Source organism: Natator depressus, chromosome 13 (genome assembly GCF_965152275.1).
Source record: "Natator depressus isolate rNatDep1 chromosome 13, rNatDep2.hap1, whole genome shotgun sequence".
In the NCBI taxonomy this organism is placed as follows: domain Eukaryota; kingdom Metazoa; phylum Chordata; order Testudines; family Cheloniidae; genus Natator; species Natator depressus.
The window spans coordinates 11,036,593-11,054,519 of NC_134246.1; the positions used below are offsets into that span (position 1 = coordinate 11,036,593).

A 17,927-nucleotide genomic window follows, 5' to 3' on the forward strand; every position below is an offset into this window, starting at 1 on the left:
TGGCTTTATCCAGGCTCCTGTGCATTATGGAGTAGTAACTGGTCCACAGTTTGTTATAATTAGGTTTCCCTAGCCCAATTAGTTTTACATTTGCATACTCTACCATAATGTTAATTTAAATCTGAGAAACTGAAATACTAGCTGTACTTTAAGCATACTTTTTTGGGGGTAACTAATGAAGTGATTCTGCATGAAAGTGGGCATATTATGAAAATAGGATAGCTTCACTTTGATTGGGCAGAACATGCCTGGAGTTTAGCTTCTGCTAGCTCTGGATGCATTGATCCCAAGCCAGTGTCATTTGCAAAGGAAGTTTTGCCAGTGCTATTGACACTTGCCTTTAATTACAAAACACTGAGTCAGACTACATTTTCACTACAACAATATTGTCCTGTAGAAAATGCTGTTTTAAACTGATAGACTATTGATTGGTAGGCTATTCTGCCATTCAGTTTAATAAAAGGCAGTCCTCTGATTTTACAGGTAACATGTATGAAAAGGGCTGGAAAGCTAATCTTTAATTGTCAGCAATGTGGCCCCCTGCCTTATGTAGAGAGCTAGTTTGCAGTGGGAGCCAGGAGGACTGAGAAAGCATAAACCAAATTTAAGTTAAGAAGGAATATCTATGGCAGTTATTCAGCTGGCGGAGTTGACTTTATGAAGCTCGAATTCCAATGGTTACAAGGGAAGGCTTTTACTAGTGCAGAAGTTTGACCTTTACTTTAACCTGGGCAGTTTTTCTCGTCACAGTTCTTTGCTCCTGATACACTTGAGCTGAGATCAAAGCATATAAATGTAAACTTTATTTTCAATGCAATGTTAAACATCATACAACATAGGTTGGCATCTATCATGGAGACTGCAGCTGCCAATTCAACAAAAGGAAGCTAAAATATATATTGTGAAATTCAAAGCTTAGTTATTCTTGGCAATGGGAAATAGATAGAGGTTGGGTTATAGAATTACTTAATAGAAATTTTACTCACCTGGTCAGACGGTGTATATTCATTTTGTTTGACTATGTCAATCTTGTCTAGAAAACTGGGAAAAAAATTCATTGTCAAATAAATTTGTGATCTGTATCTAAAGTTTAAGTACAACTTTTGAGTACGCTTCACCTAAAAGATAGGCTATCAGGCATTTGGGTCGTCCCCACCCCCGTCTTACATTTCATACATACAAAAAATGCTGAGGTGATGTAAATTATTTAACATACATATGGCACTGTGTCTGCAAGAGCAATATAAAAAGAATTGCATTGGCTACCGCTAACCAGCAGGGGGCCAGGAACACAAATTTAATCAACTGTTCTGATAATCTCATTACAGTTTTCACTAAAACAGTTTCATTGTTAAGAAACACACATGTAGTTTTATTTTTACAAACCGTGTGGACAAATATCAATATCTAAACATTAACATAACTTGTGCTATGATACTCTGCTATTCCAAACATTAGAACATTAGGCAAAATATTTCTTTCATTGCATTTAGTTATTACAAAAATAAGACATGAACACTGTTTTGAAATCAAACTTTACTACTTTATTTCAAAAGAATGGGTGAAATCCCTGCACCAATTATGTCGCTAATGAAGTTCAGAGTAAGGTAGGACTGATCCGTCCTTTGTTTGCAGAAGTGCTTCTAGTTTACTTACCAGAGTAGGCAATGGAAGATTAATTAGCCATAACAAGATATGTATTACTCAAATTGATTAATACAACTAAAGAAGATATCAAGGCTAACGTGGTCTTTAAAATGCCTTTAGCAGTAATCATTCCCTCCTGATTTCCTTTCATTTTAACTGGAAGGAAAAATCCCAGGAGCAGCTTTATTAATTACTTGTTTCACAGCAGTTGCAAAATACTCACACATTTATCAAGAAAATGCCTTAATATATATGCTTTATACCCCACTAGTACAAAGACAAACAATGGATGAAGAGAACAGGCTGTAGTGTACATTGACACCAATGCAACTCAACTATATGAAAGTTCTTCCCTCTCAGCCCACCTTTCATAGATTCTCAATATTTCTGCCTACAGCAATATCTAGATTTTATACTACAAACTTATCCATATCACACCTGTCATACCAAGTAGGCATCCAAGCGACACAGCACTTTTACAGTCTCCATATTCATATTACCGAGAGGCCTGAAAATACCTCTGCAGTTAGCTTTTTTGGTAATTTACTACAACCTAGAAGCACCGTATTTTTGAAAGATGCCACATTGAAATTCCTTCTGACCAAACTCCTCTGTCCATAGAACAGCAATAGCACAAGTAGTGGAAATACAAGTTTTCCCCTCCTGTTCCTACAGACTCTTTGAACAATGCATTTCAACCTTCACCTGGCTGACCTTCTCTAGGGTCAAGAAAGCATCTCAGTCTCCATGCATATTTATTCACTGGTCACTCTGCTAAGACTACAAATAGGGGCAATTAGCACCAACTCTACCATAGGCTTTGTGAAGTAGACGTTGTGCACTGGGAACTGGACAAAAATGATCAATTCCTTCCACAGGCCAGTGAAGAGTCACCAGCAATGAATTCTGGTCACTACGTACCCATATCAGACTTTTATACATTTCCAGGTTTGCACGTTTAAAAACATTTGGCTATATCTTAGGAAGCAGTAGTAGCATTATTTAAAAAAAATAAACACCTAAAAACCAGCTCCTATTGACAATGTTTTCACAGCGATACTGCTGAAGACTGAGGTAGAGCTAAAGGCATGAAAACAGAGCAGTATAGGGAAACTTGTATTGCCACTGCTCATACTGGATTTGTTCTCAAATCTTCCAGGGTATTAATCAAATAGTATGTGTTGTTTAAAGTAAAAAACAAACACCATTTTGAAAAAATTAAAAATCAGGGTGTTCATGGTAAGACTATCTATGGATTCAGACTAGACAAACGGTTCAACAGGTAATAAAGGCATTCTGCTTTTAAAACTGCAGTCTCAGGAACATGTGGTGACAATGTATATTTCATAAGCAGGAGAATATTTGATGCAGAAATTCTTGCTATGTTATGAACGCTGTTATATTAATCACCTATGCGACTTTGAAACATCCCAGTCTTTCCACACAATATATATCTCAGTGTAACATTTTACAACAGGCTTCCACAAACTCTCTTTTTCACTTTCATAAGAACGCAAGGGGTTTTGGAAACTCTGACAATTAGAAAACAACGAGAGATTTCTAAAACCTGGAACTGAAAGTACAAACCTCTTACTGTTGTTTATGCAGACTATTTTTAGACCTATGATTTCCTTGAAAAACACCAGCCACATAGGAGAAGCAGTAATGTACGGGAGATGAATTCCAACGGCTACATCCATGCCAGGTAAAATAAGTTTGAATGTAATAAATATTTCTTTCCCCACAAAAATAAATTGCAGCATTCAATGAAGTTTGATATTCAAAACAATACTACTTTAGAGGAAAGTATGTAATTGTGTGACAGTTACCAAAAAGCCTACAATCATCCTTCCAGCAGCATTTTTGGAGAAAGAGAGCAATGTAAGTTTTAAATACAGAGCTCTCCTTTCCGTGCATATTCCACTTCATGAAAAGTGTTTGAGAGACCTCAATTCCCAAAACACACACAAGAAAATCATACTGATTCATAGATGTATATGATACATATTTGTAGGGACACCTCTTGAACTGACTGAAGCTGCCTATCTGCAAAATTAAGGTGATATTTGCAATGAGAAAAAGACAAAAAGAAAACCAAAACGGCAGTGGAAAAGCTATCATCTCTCCTGTTGAAACTAAAGTGAGGGTGTGTTGGGGGTGGGGTTGGGGGGGTGGAAGTGAAGAGACCTCAGGAAAGCTCACAGTACAATACCTGGAGAATACCCAGTTACTACAAATCAAGACTGTTTTCTTTCTGAGTATGCAATTTATCCAGTAAAAGAGATTATGCCCAATGGGAGTGGAACACTTACAACTTTGGCTTCATTTTAACATGCAAAATCAGTGAGTAATTAAAAATACATACAAATTTATCGTAATCACTATTTTTCTTTCTGAAGTTCCTTTCATGATCTGTCCAAAATGTGAAGTTTTGAGTGAGGACATTTCAGTGCCAGTCTGCATTCACTATTAGGGTAGACAGGTACAATTCCACTGATTCCAGAGAAGATGTGCCCATTTATGTCAGCAGAAAATTTAGCTCTGAAAATGTATGTAAACAGATTTCATCTATGGGACTTCAGGCTGGAGATAGAAAATGAAGGGATGACACACATCTTCCAATTTACTGGAGAACATAATCTGCTGTGGAAGAGAAGTTGGAAAGTAATTTGTTATGGGCTCTGGGATGTTTAGAGGGACAGAGAAAGGTAGCTGTGATGAAATAAACAGCAAAACAGTTGCTGTGTTTCAGAAACAAAGGAGCCAAAATCCATCAAGCTAGATCTTGTATCAATAACAATTTCTGCTTCAAACTACAAAAACAAACACTGACATAAAAAACCAACCCCCCAAAACTACACTGCCTTTTTCCATGCTGCTTTCGTTGAGACTAGAGGAAGAATTTATTTTCCAGCAAGCAACCCTGCCATTCAGTCAGCAGTCATTCCCACTTCTCACTGGGGGCCCGAACCTGCCTTGGACCAAGTTGCAGGACCGGGTCCTTGCTCTGCAAAATGTTATCTCTTTGGCACAAAATATTCTCTCTTTATCTACACTATTAAAAAAAGTGCTAAGAAGCAGGGTGGGAGGTGTTAAATGATTTTAGTTAATTTGCAGCTAGCAAAACAAACCAACTGATTTCAACAGAAGCAGGAGCAGAGCTCTAGTACAGCATCAGACTTCTGTCTTGGATATTGAAATTCATTGTATTAAAACTTAAAGGTAAACTAAGATGATCTGAAACAAAACCAGGATTTTTCCTCAGACCGCCTCACCTAAGGGAAGGGAAAGGACACACAAAATGTAGGCGATATAAGCCATTGTGAACCATCAAATTCCCTTCCACTTTTTAGGAACTGCATTCATTAAACAAATCAGACAGAAAGCTGGCACAAAGGTTCCTTTTTTGCCCTTCTTGCCATAGCGTAAGGGGACACAGAAGTAACTGAATCATTCACTCCAAAGACTGTTCCAAATTTTAATAAACCTACCATTCCCCAAGCAAGATAAGATTTCCAGATAAAAGGATCTACTTATTTCCATTCTCTCTTCAGCAGTTCTGGAGTTTAAGAATTATCTGTTCAGAAATCTTTTCTGCTACTACTGTGTGTTCACATTTGGGGGTCTAGTTTAGCAAATGAAAATGGAGAGCTATTAGCATAATATTACCAAGGCTCCAGTTCCAATGAGGGAAGTTCCCCTTATTTTCCCCTTCAGAAAGATTTGTAACTTGAAATTTTAGTCTTTGAAATCTGATGAGGTGGTTGACAGACAAGCAAAAAATCTAAATCTCAGTCTAAAAGAGGCTTTTGTTCTAATCAAGGAGAATAGAGCAAAGGTCTCCTTCAACAGATCACACATCTATTTTCAGAGAGGCAAGTTTTATTCCTATCAGATACTGTTTTTTGTAAAACCATCACCTGAGTTTACAAGCAAAATGAAACCAACACTGACTTTTCTTCCTAGACCCCCTTCTCTGACACATTAACACCCCACAAGGTACCACTGCACATGATATATTTCAAAATATTTCAGGCTGAATTTTAAACAAAAACATTTATTTGAAACCTGTTTCTTAGTAGTATTAGCACTTCTGAGTTGTAAAGCTCCTTCCATCTGAGACTCTCAAAGAACTTTACAGATACCAAATCAGGCTCACAATGCCTGCCTCCCCACCCCAAGGGAAATATCAGTCACCCTGTTTTAAAGATGGGGAAATCAAGACACCAAGTAAAAGAGCTGCCCAAGGTCGTACATCAAGCCAACAAGAACAGATTCCAGGTCTCCTCTCAGTCTTGTGCGTTTATTACTACATTATTATCTGAACTAATCACAGTCCTATTTGTCGTGGTTAGGGGCACCTCCGAGGGAGCAGTCACAGTTCAGTTTCTGTTTCTGAAAATGAAACCATTAGTTGTTTACTGATTTTACCAATGAAGGGCCTGATTCAGCAGACATTACCTATGCAAACTTCCATCAAAATCAATGACAGTTTTGCCTCATCAAGCACAGCAAAATTAGGTTCTATTGTCATTTAAGAGAGAGAAAATAAACTGTAAATTAAGGGCAACACTAATATTATTTGTAAGTAACTTGTGCCTTTCTTGCTCCAGAAAGATCATCACCTTTACCTTTGAATTTTCTGCCTTTTGTCTCTTTACCATAATTTTAATGTTATTTAAGTGTAGCTTTTTAAAAAGCAAAAGATCTAAATATCTGAGAATTGAAATTCTTTTCTCAAAGACTTTGTCATTCTGCAGCTATGGAGTTCCAAGTTACTGTATAATTATATAATATTTTCCTTAAAGGGACATTAAGGCTGAGAAGTCCAAAATTTTATGTACTGTAACTTGAAAGTAGATTCCCCTTCCCCTTTCCCCCTCTCCAAACACATCCAGAAGAGTTTCCCAACCCCTGAAAAACAAGGACTGCAACACTGCTAAAACCCCAGCTTCTCACCCAGGTCAATATGCTGACAACAAATCCAGGGCACCAGGTTTATTTGCAGCCGCGAGCATGCACACGTCGGCTGTCCCTCCGTTTTGCCTACCCTTTCTACTCTTGGGAGCAAGCAGGATTTTGAAAAATACAAGAATTCTACTCTTTAAATTGGTGGAAGAGGTTTCCTGCATATTTCTACTAAGAGAAACAGAGAAGGCAGGGACAGTAGAGGATTGGTGGGATATGGAGGCAAACAAAAACGAAGCTGCTGGCATAATGTTAGATCTGCTAATCTTTATGGTGTCTCTGCAATCATGCATAGTAGATAAATACAAACCTGTCATGCAGTTATGATACATGATATTTCCTCAACATTTAGTAAAAATCCAAAGAGGAAATACTAACACTAGATTAAAAAAAAAAGCATAGGTTATTTAAAGTGAAATTTTCAAACGTTCACTAAGATGGGTCATGCAGACATGTTAAAATTCTTACAGATCTTTAAAAAACTTTCATATAGGCACAGTAATATTTAGAAAACTTAGAATGAAGGGTAAAGAATCCCACCAAAATCTTAGTTTATGGGTCTATTAAAATACTTGTAAAACTGCGTTTAACACCACAAACAATTGCTTTCAAATCAGAGGCACCCAAGAAAGCATGTAATGAATCTTGTACTTGTATAATAATGAGATGAGAATTGCAGTTAAAAAGAAAAAAAAGTGTTACTGGGATGAGATTTTACATCCAAGTTCTCAGACCCATTAAGGCACGTTTAAAAACAGAGATTTATAATGGAAAGCAGCTTTCCTACAACAGTGCAAGCAATGAAGCTGCAATAAACCAAAAGACACAACTATTAGTAAAAATATCCCCACTAAGCTAGAAATATATTTCTTTATATTTCCAGTTTTGAGTCAATTATTTATTAGGATGATCCTCATTTAAATGTACATTTTAAAAAATCATGCACAGGTCAGAACACTTTTAAGTATCCAAACTTTAGAATTTGTGTGTGTGTGTGAGTGTGTGTGTGAGTGTTACATCAAAGTGGTTTTGAGAGAAGAATCAGCTTTAATTTCAGAATAACCTCAGAGCATTCCAGCCACTTGGAGGCGGAGGGGCACCACTGGTCTAATTTTGAAGCAAATAATGAGAAAGCTGAAAAGTATGACTCCATATATTTGGAATCATCTTGCGGTAATCAAGGTTACAGTTCCTTATATGGCGTGGAGAGCACAAAGCACACACGAAAAATTTAATATTAAAACTACTGGATATGAAGAACTACAAAACTACAACCACTGTAAATTAAACCATTACTTTTGTGTTGCCACCAAAAAAACCCAGAACAACCCACCCTTCCTTAAAAACAAAAATGCAGCTTGGTTACGTGTATTGCTTCCTAAACTGCATAATTAAAAGCGTAACCCACAAGAGGCCACAGGACCGAAAATGCATTTTGTTTCACTGCAGGCAATACAAAGTAGAAAATGCATGCTTTTCAAAAACTTCCAAGAAAAGAACAAATGGGGAAAAAGTAGGAGAAACGGAAAGTGTATTTAAAGAAACTGTGGATGTTTTTTTTCTCTCTGCCTGTCTAAAGTTAGTCTGGCTTAGAGGATGCACTCACTTTCCCAATCAGTTTTACATTACAGCACAAGTCCAGAAATAGCTCCCAGCCGCCTTGGCCTCTAGCACGGTTGTCATGACAATGGAACCACAGTTCTATAAATAGATCATCAGCACCAAATCTTGTGAGACACATCTGGAATGGGGCCAGCCTAGCCCCAGCTTGACAAATAAAAAGAGGCAGAGGCTGTTTGAGAAGCTGAAAAGGCACAATGCATCTCTCAACTCATACACAGAGACAACCAGAGTGAGGCAGAGAAACAACTTTGATTGCTTTTTAATGCTGAGTTGAATTTATGGTAGGTTTACAAAAAAAAGTGACATCACTAACATGAAAGCTGCAGTTTTCCATCCCCCTCCCCCTCCCCCTCCCCCCCGCCCCCCCATCTGTGGCAAACCATGCCACTTTAAAGAGTAACAGTACAATCACTTGCTTGTGAGGCCTTTTTTAAAAAAGATTTTTGTATATTTTCTTTAAGGCTTTGGCCTGAATTCAGTAAGTTTCTGTTCTTACAATAACTAGATGAGAGACAGGCAGACATCATGGGTCTGATGGGAAAAGGGCTTAAGCAAGTATCTCCAAGTCACCGGGAATTACAGGTGCTCAGCACCTTTCAGGATCATGTATTTTGAAAGCTTACTCATACTACTTTGCCACCTCCTAAGTTGCAGCACTCTAGCTATTCTTGTTCTAGTTCTTGCAGGCAAATACTGCCACTTTGTCCCAAACGGCATGGAGATTTCTGAAGGACAAATAATATAACAGAGACTAGACTAAGATCACAAATTAGCTTTACTTGAACTCAAGTCAATCTGAACTCTTGAATTCAGAGGTGAAAGGCAAAACCTTTAAGTCACTGCAGAACTTCGTTCACTTCCCTATGCCCCTATTCGACGATGGCTGCCTTTAAAACATCCATTTTCATGGATGAGAGAATTTTATATTTTTAGCACATAGCCTTGATCAATCCATTCAATTATGTCCAAATTATCTATATGGGCACAGATTTGTGTCAAAAATGTTAGCTGGTTTAGCTGACAGCAAACATTTGTACAATCATGAGATTCAGCTACCAGCTGATACATCAACAGTCTAGGAATAAGCCTTATGAAGTTATATATAATAAATGATTTCACGGATATCAGAAATAGCAGCCATTGTGATGTAAAATAGGCAAGAGAGATTAGATCCGTTAATGAAGTAACCATATTTTATTCTATAATCAAGAAACGAGACAATACACAAAATATAAAGTCTTAGTAATTCATCAAAAAACAATGGGGACTGCAGACGTAATCAAAGTAGTGCAGCTGTAATAAGCATTTAAACCACGGCAAAATATCTTCCAAATGCCATAAAGACACGAATACAGGCATTCTATGCAAACTGCACCATCAGCCCACAGGATTCCTTTAGGTCCCTACATGGATATTTTCATTTCTAAAAATTGTAGAGTAAGTTCCATCCAGGCTCAAATATATATAAGAGCTTCTCCCCCTCCCCCATTAACCACATATATTTTGTTCGTTTGCCATTTGAACAATGCACATTTCAGAAAAACAGCAGATTTCATAGAAATTCTTTGGAAAGATGTACTTCGTAACATGCATGTTACATATAATTCAGAATTTCCATTCATTTATTCTGAAAAGATACTCCAAAAGCTTGGGATTGGTGTAAGCAACGGAAATCAGTGCCAAGCTTCATCTAGCATGAATCACAAGACACGATAAAGAATAAAGAAACATTTTTCAATGTTTTACTAATTCGGAGTGGAATCTTCTTCAGTCACAGAATGCCTAAGTTTTCTGGCTTTGTGTTGGTGAAGCACGGGAGTGAGAGTGATTGAAGACAGAGAAATTAGCTCTGCAGCAGTGCACCCATGGCTAGTACCTAGAGCTGGGCAGGACATGGTTTTCCTGTCTTGTGAATATTTAAAAATGGTTACCCTCCCAAATCAAGACGAAGAGTCACAATCTAGAAAATGTTAGTGTATCCAAAAGACCCCCCCCTCCCCTTTTCAGGTCAATCAAAATGTGGCGTTTTTATTTTGACGGTACTACTTTAACATTTTTCAATCTAATTAACTTAAATTTCTGAATGAAAAATCATTTTGAACCAGAATACTGGATTTTTTTTGGTTTCCAAAATATGAAAATGAAATAATTAGACAATTAAAAACTTGTCAACTTTTTTTTTTTTTTTTTTTGAGTCAGGGGATTTGTAAAAACCAGCCCTGTTTCGTGACATTTTGGTTCCGACAAACTGGCATTTTTGGATGGGAAAAGTATTAGTTAAAAAATCCCAGACTAACCCTATTGCTACCTCCAGCCTACAGTCTCCGAGCAGTCATACCACTTCCAGGCCACTTGTGCATGGTATTAAAGCAACTAGATGCTTGCTTCCCCCAAATCACTGGCCTGCCCCATTATTGCTCAGGCCATGTCTATACTGCAGCTGCTACAGCAGCACATATATGGTGCTAAAGTAATGCTGGTGTAGCACGAGAGCATACACGTTTACTGCTGTGACAGAAGGGATTTTCCAGTCACTGTAGATTATCAGCCTCCCCAAGCGGCAATAGCTAGGTTGATGGAAAAATTCTATGCTAGGGTTAGGTTGACTTAACTACAGTACTAAAGCGTGTGAATTTTGCACACTACATAGCTAGGTAGATCTAAGTCAGGGATCTTAAACTGAAATCACCCTGAGGGCCACATGAGGACAAGTATATTGGCCCGAGGGCCGCATCACTCACACCTTTTCATACGAAGATACAAAAGCCCCCCTCCCTGCCTCCGCTCCACTCCTTCCATGAGGCCCTGCCCCACCTCATCCCACCCCCTCCCTGCCCCTATTCCAACCCCTTCCCCAAATCCCCGCCCTGGCTCCACCTCTTCTCCGCTTCCTCCCCTGAGCGCGCTGTGTCCCCGCTCCTCCCACCTGGAAAGTCCTAAGCACAGCCAAACAGTCGTTTGGCGGTAGGAAGCGCTGGTAGGTAGGCGGAGGAGTGGGGACTTGGTGCGCTGGGAGGGTGGAGGTGGAGGGGGGTGAGGGGAGCTATGGCAGGCCACAGGAAATAATTCCGTGGGCTGGTCGCGTGTTTGAGACCCCTGAGTAAGTGCAGACCGTCTCTGCAACATACAGTGGGAGTGGATGCCTCCACATGCAGCTGTTTTTCCAGTCCTCCACGCTCTCCACTAAACCAGGGCAAATTTAATTCTAGAAGTTTATGTCCATTTTCGATGTCTTGGCCCCTTGAATGTATTTGATTATCCACCTCCCAAGCCAAACATCCTCCTCATAGCCCCCCAAATAAACAACACAATTAAGGCTTCTCCAATTGCTTTATCCATACCTTTTTAACTTGTAACGAGGCATTTTGGCACTCTCAACTATCAAAATCAACAGAGTGTTTAAAAAACTTACTACTGTATGCCTGCATGGCTCACTCTTCACTGCAAGCCTGCATATGTCAAATAACTTCAGAACAACCCCTCACCCCACCCCAGAAAATTATTTCACCAACCCAGTAGAAAGCTTAAACCAATCCAAGCACACAGGGTGCAGAAATGAAAGGTAACGGTATGAAGGAGATCATGGTGTCATGATTCAATTCCTGGGCAAGCCTGAGGCTGGAACACTGTGTGTTAGTGAGCAGTGACGAACATGCAGCAATCCCTGTTAACTCGTTTTTGTTTTTTTAATATAGCTTAATTCATCATGTTTCCTTTTTTTCTTCTTTGCAGCCTAAAGTGTTCACATATCAAACCCCAGGACTTATTCAAGTCTAGAGACCCAAAACACCCCCCCCCACATTTTTTTTTTTGGCAAACCCTCTTCTCCCTGAATTTTGGGCAGTAGGATAAAAATGGAAACCAGTTCTGATTCATGATCCTTATTCTAACAAAAACATAATCAAAACAGCTTTTCTGGCACAGGTGCATCCAGAATACTATTTCCTTGGACTCAGCATCCCGCATCCCAGCCAGTTATTTAGATGTAGGCCTAAGAGGAACTCAAAGTGCAGTGACCTTATGCAAGTTTTTTCTCCCTTTTTAAAAAGCAAGCTTGCTTGGATGGCTCACCTTAGTTTACCTAACTCTATTTACCATGCACTTTGGAATAAAAGGACAAAGCTGAATTAACGAGGTCAAATTAAGACTCCCATCCCTTAAACAGGCCACATGTTAATTCGAGGTGGATTGAAAGGCAATGGTATATATTATTCCTAAGTAAGGCTAACTTCAAGATGTTCACGTGGGAACTAAGATCAGCTACAGTTTGTGTAAAAGTTGATAGGAATGCTAAGTGCTAATGTTCAAAGCTGTCTCTATAAAATATCTAAGCGATTTCTGCCTTTTTTGCTATTTAATGTGATTTTAACTTTGTATAATTCTCAGACAAAAACTGTTGTCTAGAAGAATGAAATTCTGTAGGGATGCCTGGAAGACTCATGACTTTTTCAGTTATTTCACTGAGAAGGCGCATACGCTAAATACTACAATTTGTACTTTTACATGAGTAATTAAAAGCAACAGACTAACAGGTCAGCTTAATGCTGTATGTTAATCAATGATACAATGAATCTTGCTTTCATGGTCTTTAGCCACCCTCAATACCATCAAGCTAGAAGAATTAGGGCATTTCTACATGGGGAGTTAAGACCAATTAACTAAAGGCGTGACGTTAATGTGTGTAAGTTAAAGAGCATTAAATTCCCATCTGAATGGTCAACGAGAGCATCTACATGGGATTTCATGCTTTTTAACTAATGTGCATTAACTTCACACCTTTAATTAATTTGTCTTAACTTTCCTAAGTGTCAATGTGTAGAGAACCCCATAGTGATCAAGTCTGGCTGACCATACATGGGTCTGATCATAAACATATCTTTCTGTCTTTTCGCATCCATGTTTCACAAATGTTTTTGTCCCACCTGTCTGCTGGAAGATGCTTATCTGAAAGGGGATAGGTCAGTGGTTCTCAAACTTTTGTACTGGTGACCCCTTTCACATAGCAAGTCTCTGAGTGCGACCCCCCCTTATAAATCAAAAACACTTTTTAATATATTTAACACCATTATAAATGCTGGAGGCAAAGCGGGGTTTGGGGTGGAGGCTGACAGCTCACGACCCCCCATGTAATAACCTCGCGATCCCCTGAGGGGTCCCAACCCCCAGTTTGAGAACCTCTGGAATAGGTGCTTAAGAACCAAACATTTACTTGTATGATGTCAGTTAACATGCTTTCTCTCTCCTTACTTCCACAGTTTTATAATGTTGTACAGCTGCAGGATTGTTACCTTCGCTGACTGAGGAATTTGGTGAAATTTGAGACCATATCTCTCCCAGCTGCAATATGGGCTGGCCTTGACAGTATCATTCTGAGTGTAAGGCCACACAGTTATTCATGGACTGAGGATGTGTAGAAGAAAGAAGCAGGACTGTGTCACAGAGATGGTTTACTTTCGCACAAGTTGGACTGCATGGTGGCTGAGCTGATGGGGAACTATTTTATGGATCTTCAGAGCCAGCTGACAGATCAGTGTGGCTGTTGTAGGCTGTAAGGGCTAGAGTCCATGTAATGCCAAAATAGATGGGGATGTGTCCTCTGGTGAAGTCTTTAGATCTTGTCTACACACAAATTTGTACCAGTAACTAAAGCAGTGTTTTAAAATTGATTTAATTAAACCAGTGAAAATCCCTGTATGGACACTGTTAAACTGGTTAAAATGACTGATATTGATGTATCTAAGGTGGTAAATTACTGATTTAAATTACATTTTAAAAAATCCATTTTAAATCCAATTTAGGAGTGTCCAAACAGGAACTAAATCAAATTTAAAACACACCTTTAGTTAAACTGATAATGACCAGCAATGAGATTTTAGACATTTCATTTTTAGGAAGACCACAGTCTGGTATGCAAAATGTGTATTAGGGGCCGCTCTAAATAGTTAAGAAATAGATGAACCTGATGGGATATCCTTTAATTGTGTGTTAACTAAATATTTATACGGACTTTCTCCTCATGGTCTTTAGCTCCCACCAGTGCCATCAAATAAGTAGAATTATTTTCCTCTCAATAAAAATAATTTACCACATCAATACAATCTTTTAAAATTTAAATTAATACATCTTCTAAAACTCCCTGGAGTAGAGAAGTCAGGTATTTCTGAAAGGCAAACATCAGATTTTTGCAATGTAATTTTTCTGATAATTTACTATGAGTAAGGTGACGATTTAATCATGGAGGTCACGGCAGTCATGGATTCCGTGACTTTGCCGGACACTCCATGCCTTCTAGGGCTTCAGGAAGAGGAGGCAGGACTGTGCGCCCTCGCCCTGCAACGGGGGCTGACTGGAACAAGGACCCTGCACCCCGAGCCCTGCGACTTCCTCCAGGGGCTGCAGCCAGGCCGGGGTTGTCGCAGCGCTGCAACACCCAAGCCCCCTGGCTTCCTGGGCATGGAGGGGCTGCAGCCGGGGCTGCAGCCAGGGCCACGCGCCCCAGCCCCGCAGCTGGTCCAGCTCTGGAGCAAGGGCTGTGTCCCCCCTGTAGCTGTACCCCCCACTGTGGCCACTGGAGTTGGGGCTGTGCCACCTACCATGGCGGGGATCTCGGCCTGTCAGTTCCTCCCCGCCCTGTCAGTCCTTTCGTCCCCCTGGTTATTTTTAGTAAAGTAACAGACAGGTCACGGGCTCTGTGAATTTTTGTTTATTGCTCGTGACCTGTTCGTGACTTTTACTAAAAATAACCATGAAAATATCTTAGTCTTAACTATGAGATAATGTGGCTATTTTACGTAAGATAGAGTGTATTTTTCTAGTGTCCTTCATGCAGGTGGCAGAAAATGCAGAGTGATGGGAAAGGTAACATTGCAGAATTAGATGCAAGTAGAAATGGAAAAAGATTGGGTAAAAAGTTGACATTTAACAACACTGAAGAATGTTAGCATCAGCAGACTAATTAAAACAGGTGAGTGAGAAAAGAAAGGAAGATGTTGTAACAAGGGATGGGAAAGGAGAGGAGAGTTTAGGTTCCACGAAAGCTAAAATGAACAGGAACGTTTTAAGGTGAAATTTAAATAGATGAAGTGACTTCTTTCGGGTAGTTGAAGTGATGTCCTGAAAGTGTACCTAAGCATTTACTGTGGAAAGGGAGAATGCCAAGACTGGAGGAAGAAATTCAGTAACTGAAGGGGCTAAATGAAAAATAGATCAGAGGTGGTCATAACAATGTATACTTCCATGAATTTTCCCATTCAAGGGCCATGAATTGGTCTATAGACAGTAAGCCTCACACCACCTCTTTGAAATGGGAAAGTATTACTTCCATTTCACAAATGGGTCAAACAATACAGAGATTCAATGACTCGAAGTCAGTGAGTGACAGTGCTGTGAATAGCCTTTATTTCTCCTTACTCACATGTGCCAAGTATAGTCTAAAACCTAGGTTCCCTCTAGGCAAAGTTGCACAGTACTGACAGAGAGAGTTCTGAAAAGTGGAAATGGAATTTTGAACTGTAGTTAAAGATAACGAGAGAAACAGGGATGGTATGATTTCACTTTCTAGGGAACGAGAGAGAGTATTCTGAACACAGGATTCTGGTTTCCCTGGAAGATTAGGAATGATTCAGGAATTCAAATAGTTGACAGGCCAGGTCAAAGTAAGGATAAATGATGGTCATGTTCTGGAGATGGTGACAGTGAGACCCTACCTGCCTACTTTTGAATATGCTTAAACACAAAAGTTCTTCAGATTAATATATCAAATAATTCAATATATTTAAAAATACAGCATGTAAATTCAGCAGAAGGTAAATGTTCATGTCTTTGCCTTGCAAGTCAACGTCAAACTTGAGATATTATGTTCTGTATTTTCAAGTAAAATTCTTTTGCAAAAAGTAAATACTTTTGACCTGTTCTCCTCATGGGAAGCTCAAATCCACATCACATCTTCATGCCAATCCTCATATCCCCAGGCAGTTGTTGGGACTGGAATGGCAGTAAGTTCCTTTACAGAAACAACCTGTCGATACCTGTTCTGGAGTTGATCGCTTAAACCGTTCACAACAACTCACATTTCAGGTTTTGTTTTCCTCTGGGGCAAGCTACCCATTTTTTCTTTTTCAAACTTAAGAAAAACAACTCGAGGCCTCTGCAAGTGGAGACACACAAATTGGCATCTACTGTTGAAGCTCCTACAAAAGGTTCAGTGCTCTAGAATTGAATCAGGATATAAAATTATTATCCTTTCTTCTGACAAACATTCCATTTGGCCATGCAGGCTAATACCAGAGACAGATTAAAAGCCTGACTTCTAATCCAATTTATGGCAAGTGAGCTAAAGCTCCAAAATTGATTTTACAAAATTTGGTATATTTTAGAGCAACTCAGGCCTATTTTTCTTTTCTCGGGTGCAAATGCCCTAAGAAATTTTCACCTGCCAAATCTCTGACTTTTTCTGCCATAAAATAAAATAAAAAGGTGCACAAATGAGAGCACTTGCCCCTCTGCCTGTTTTGTACCCATACTAATGTAGACAGAGGCACAAATATTCAGGTTTGCACCCATTCTCCAAGGTGAGGACAAAGTTGAAGGTGTAAATTTTGAGGGCACAACCTGCATATACGAAAGAGAAACCACCCTTCTGAAAATTTCCAAAATGGTCTTACTTTGATATAAACTTTAACAAGTAAAATGATAAATCCATCCAAATTTCACTGTTTGTAGCTCACTTAGTCCTGGTCTACACTACAGGGTTAGGTTGAATTTAGCTGTGTTAGGTTGATTTTAAAACGAATGCGTCTACACAACCAACCCCATTCCGTTGACCTAAAGGGCTCTTAAAATCGACTTCTGTACTCCTTCCTGGCGAGGGGAGTAGCGCTAAAATCGACCTTGCTGGGTCAAATTTGAGGTAGTGTAGACACAATTCAACGATATTGGCCTCTGGGAGCTATCCCAGAGTGCTCCAAGGTGACCGCTCTGGACAGCACTTTGAACTCCGATGCACTAGCCAGGTACACAGGAAAAGCCCCAGGAAATTTTGAATTTCATTTCTTGTTTGATCAGCATGGCGAGCTCAGCAGCACAGCTGACCATGCAGTCCCCCAGAATCGCAAATAAGCTCCAGTATGGAGCGAAAGGGAGACACTGGATCTGACTGCTGTATGGGGAGAAGAATCTGTGCAGGCCGAACTCCAATCAAAAAGAAGAAATGCTAATATATATGCCAAAATCGCACAGGGCATGGTGGAGAGAGGCTACAACAGGGACACACAACAGTGCCGTGTGAAAGTTAAGGCGCTCAGGCAAGCCGACCAAAAGACAAAGGAGGCAAACGGTTGCTCCGGGTCAGAGCCCCATACATGCTGCTTCTATGATCAGCTGCATGGCATTCTAAGGGGGGACCCTACTACTATTCCACCACTGTCTGTGGACACCTGCAAGGGGGGAGTCTCATGCAACAATTTTGTGGAGGAGGAAAACGCGCAGCAGGCAAGCGGTGAATCCGTTCTCCCAGTCAGCCAGGACCTTTTCATCACCCTGGAGCCAATACCCTCCCAAGGCTCCCCGACCCTGAAGCCGGAGAAGGCAGCTCTGGTGGGTGCACATTTGTAACTACAGTACAGGGTTTAAAAGCAATAGTTTTTAATGTTTGATTTGCCCTGAAGAATTGGGATGCATTCGCAGCCAAT

General features: G+C 39.7%; 1 protein-coding gene across 2 annotated transcripts in view; it reads right to left on the reverse strand.

Moving 5' to 3' along the window:
* Nucleotides 1-17,927, reverse strand: part of GNAS (GNAS complex locus) — a 250,563-nt gene that overhangs the window by 12,236 nt on the left and 220,400 nt on the right. For both annotated transcript variants that reach the window (XM_074969767.1, XM_074969768.1), the window contains exon 6: nt 987-1,041. In XM_074969767.1, the coding sequence (XP_074825868.1) occupies nt 987-1,041 (55 nt within the window). The remainder of the gene's footprint in view (nt 1-986; nt 1,042-17,927) is intronic.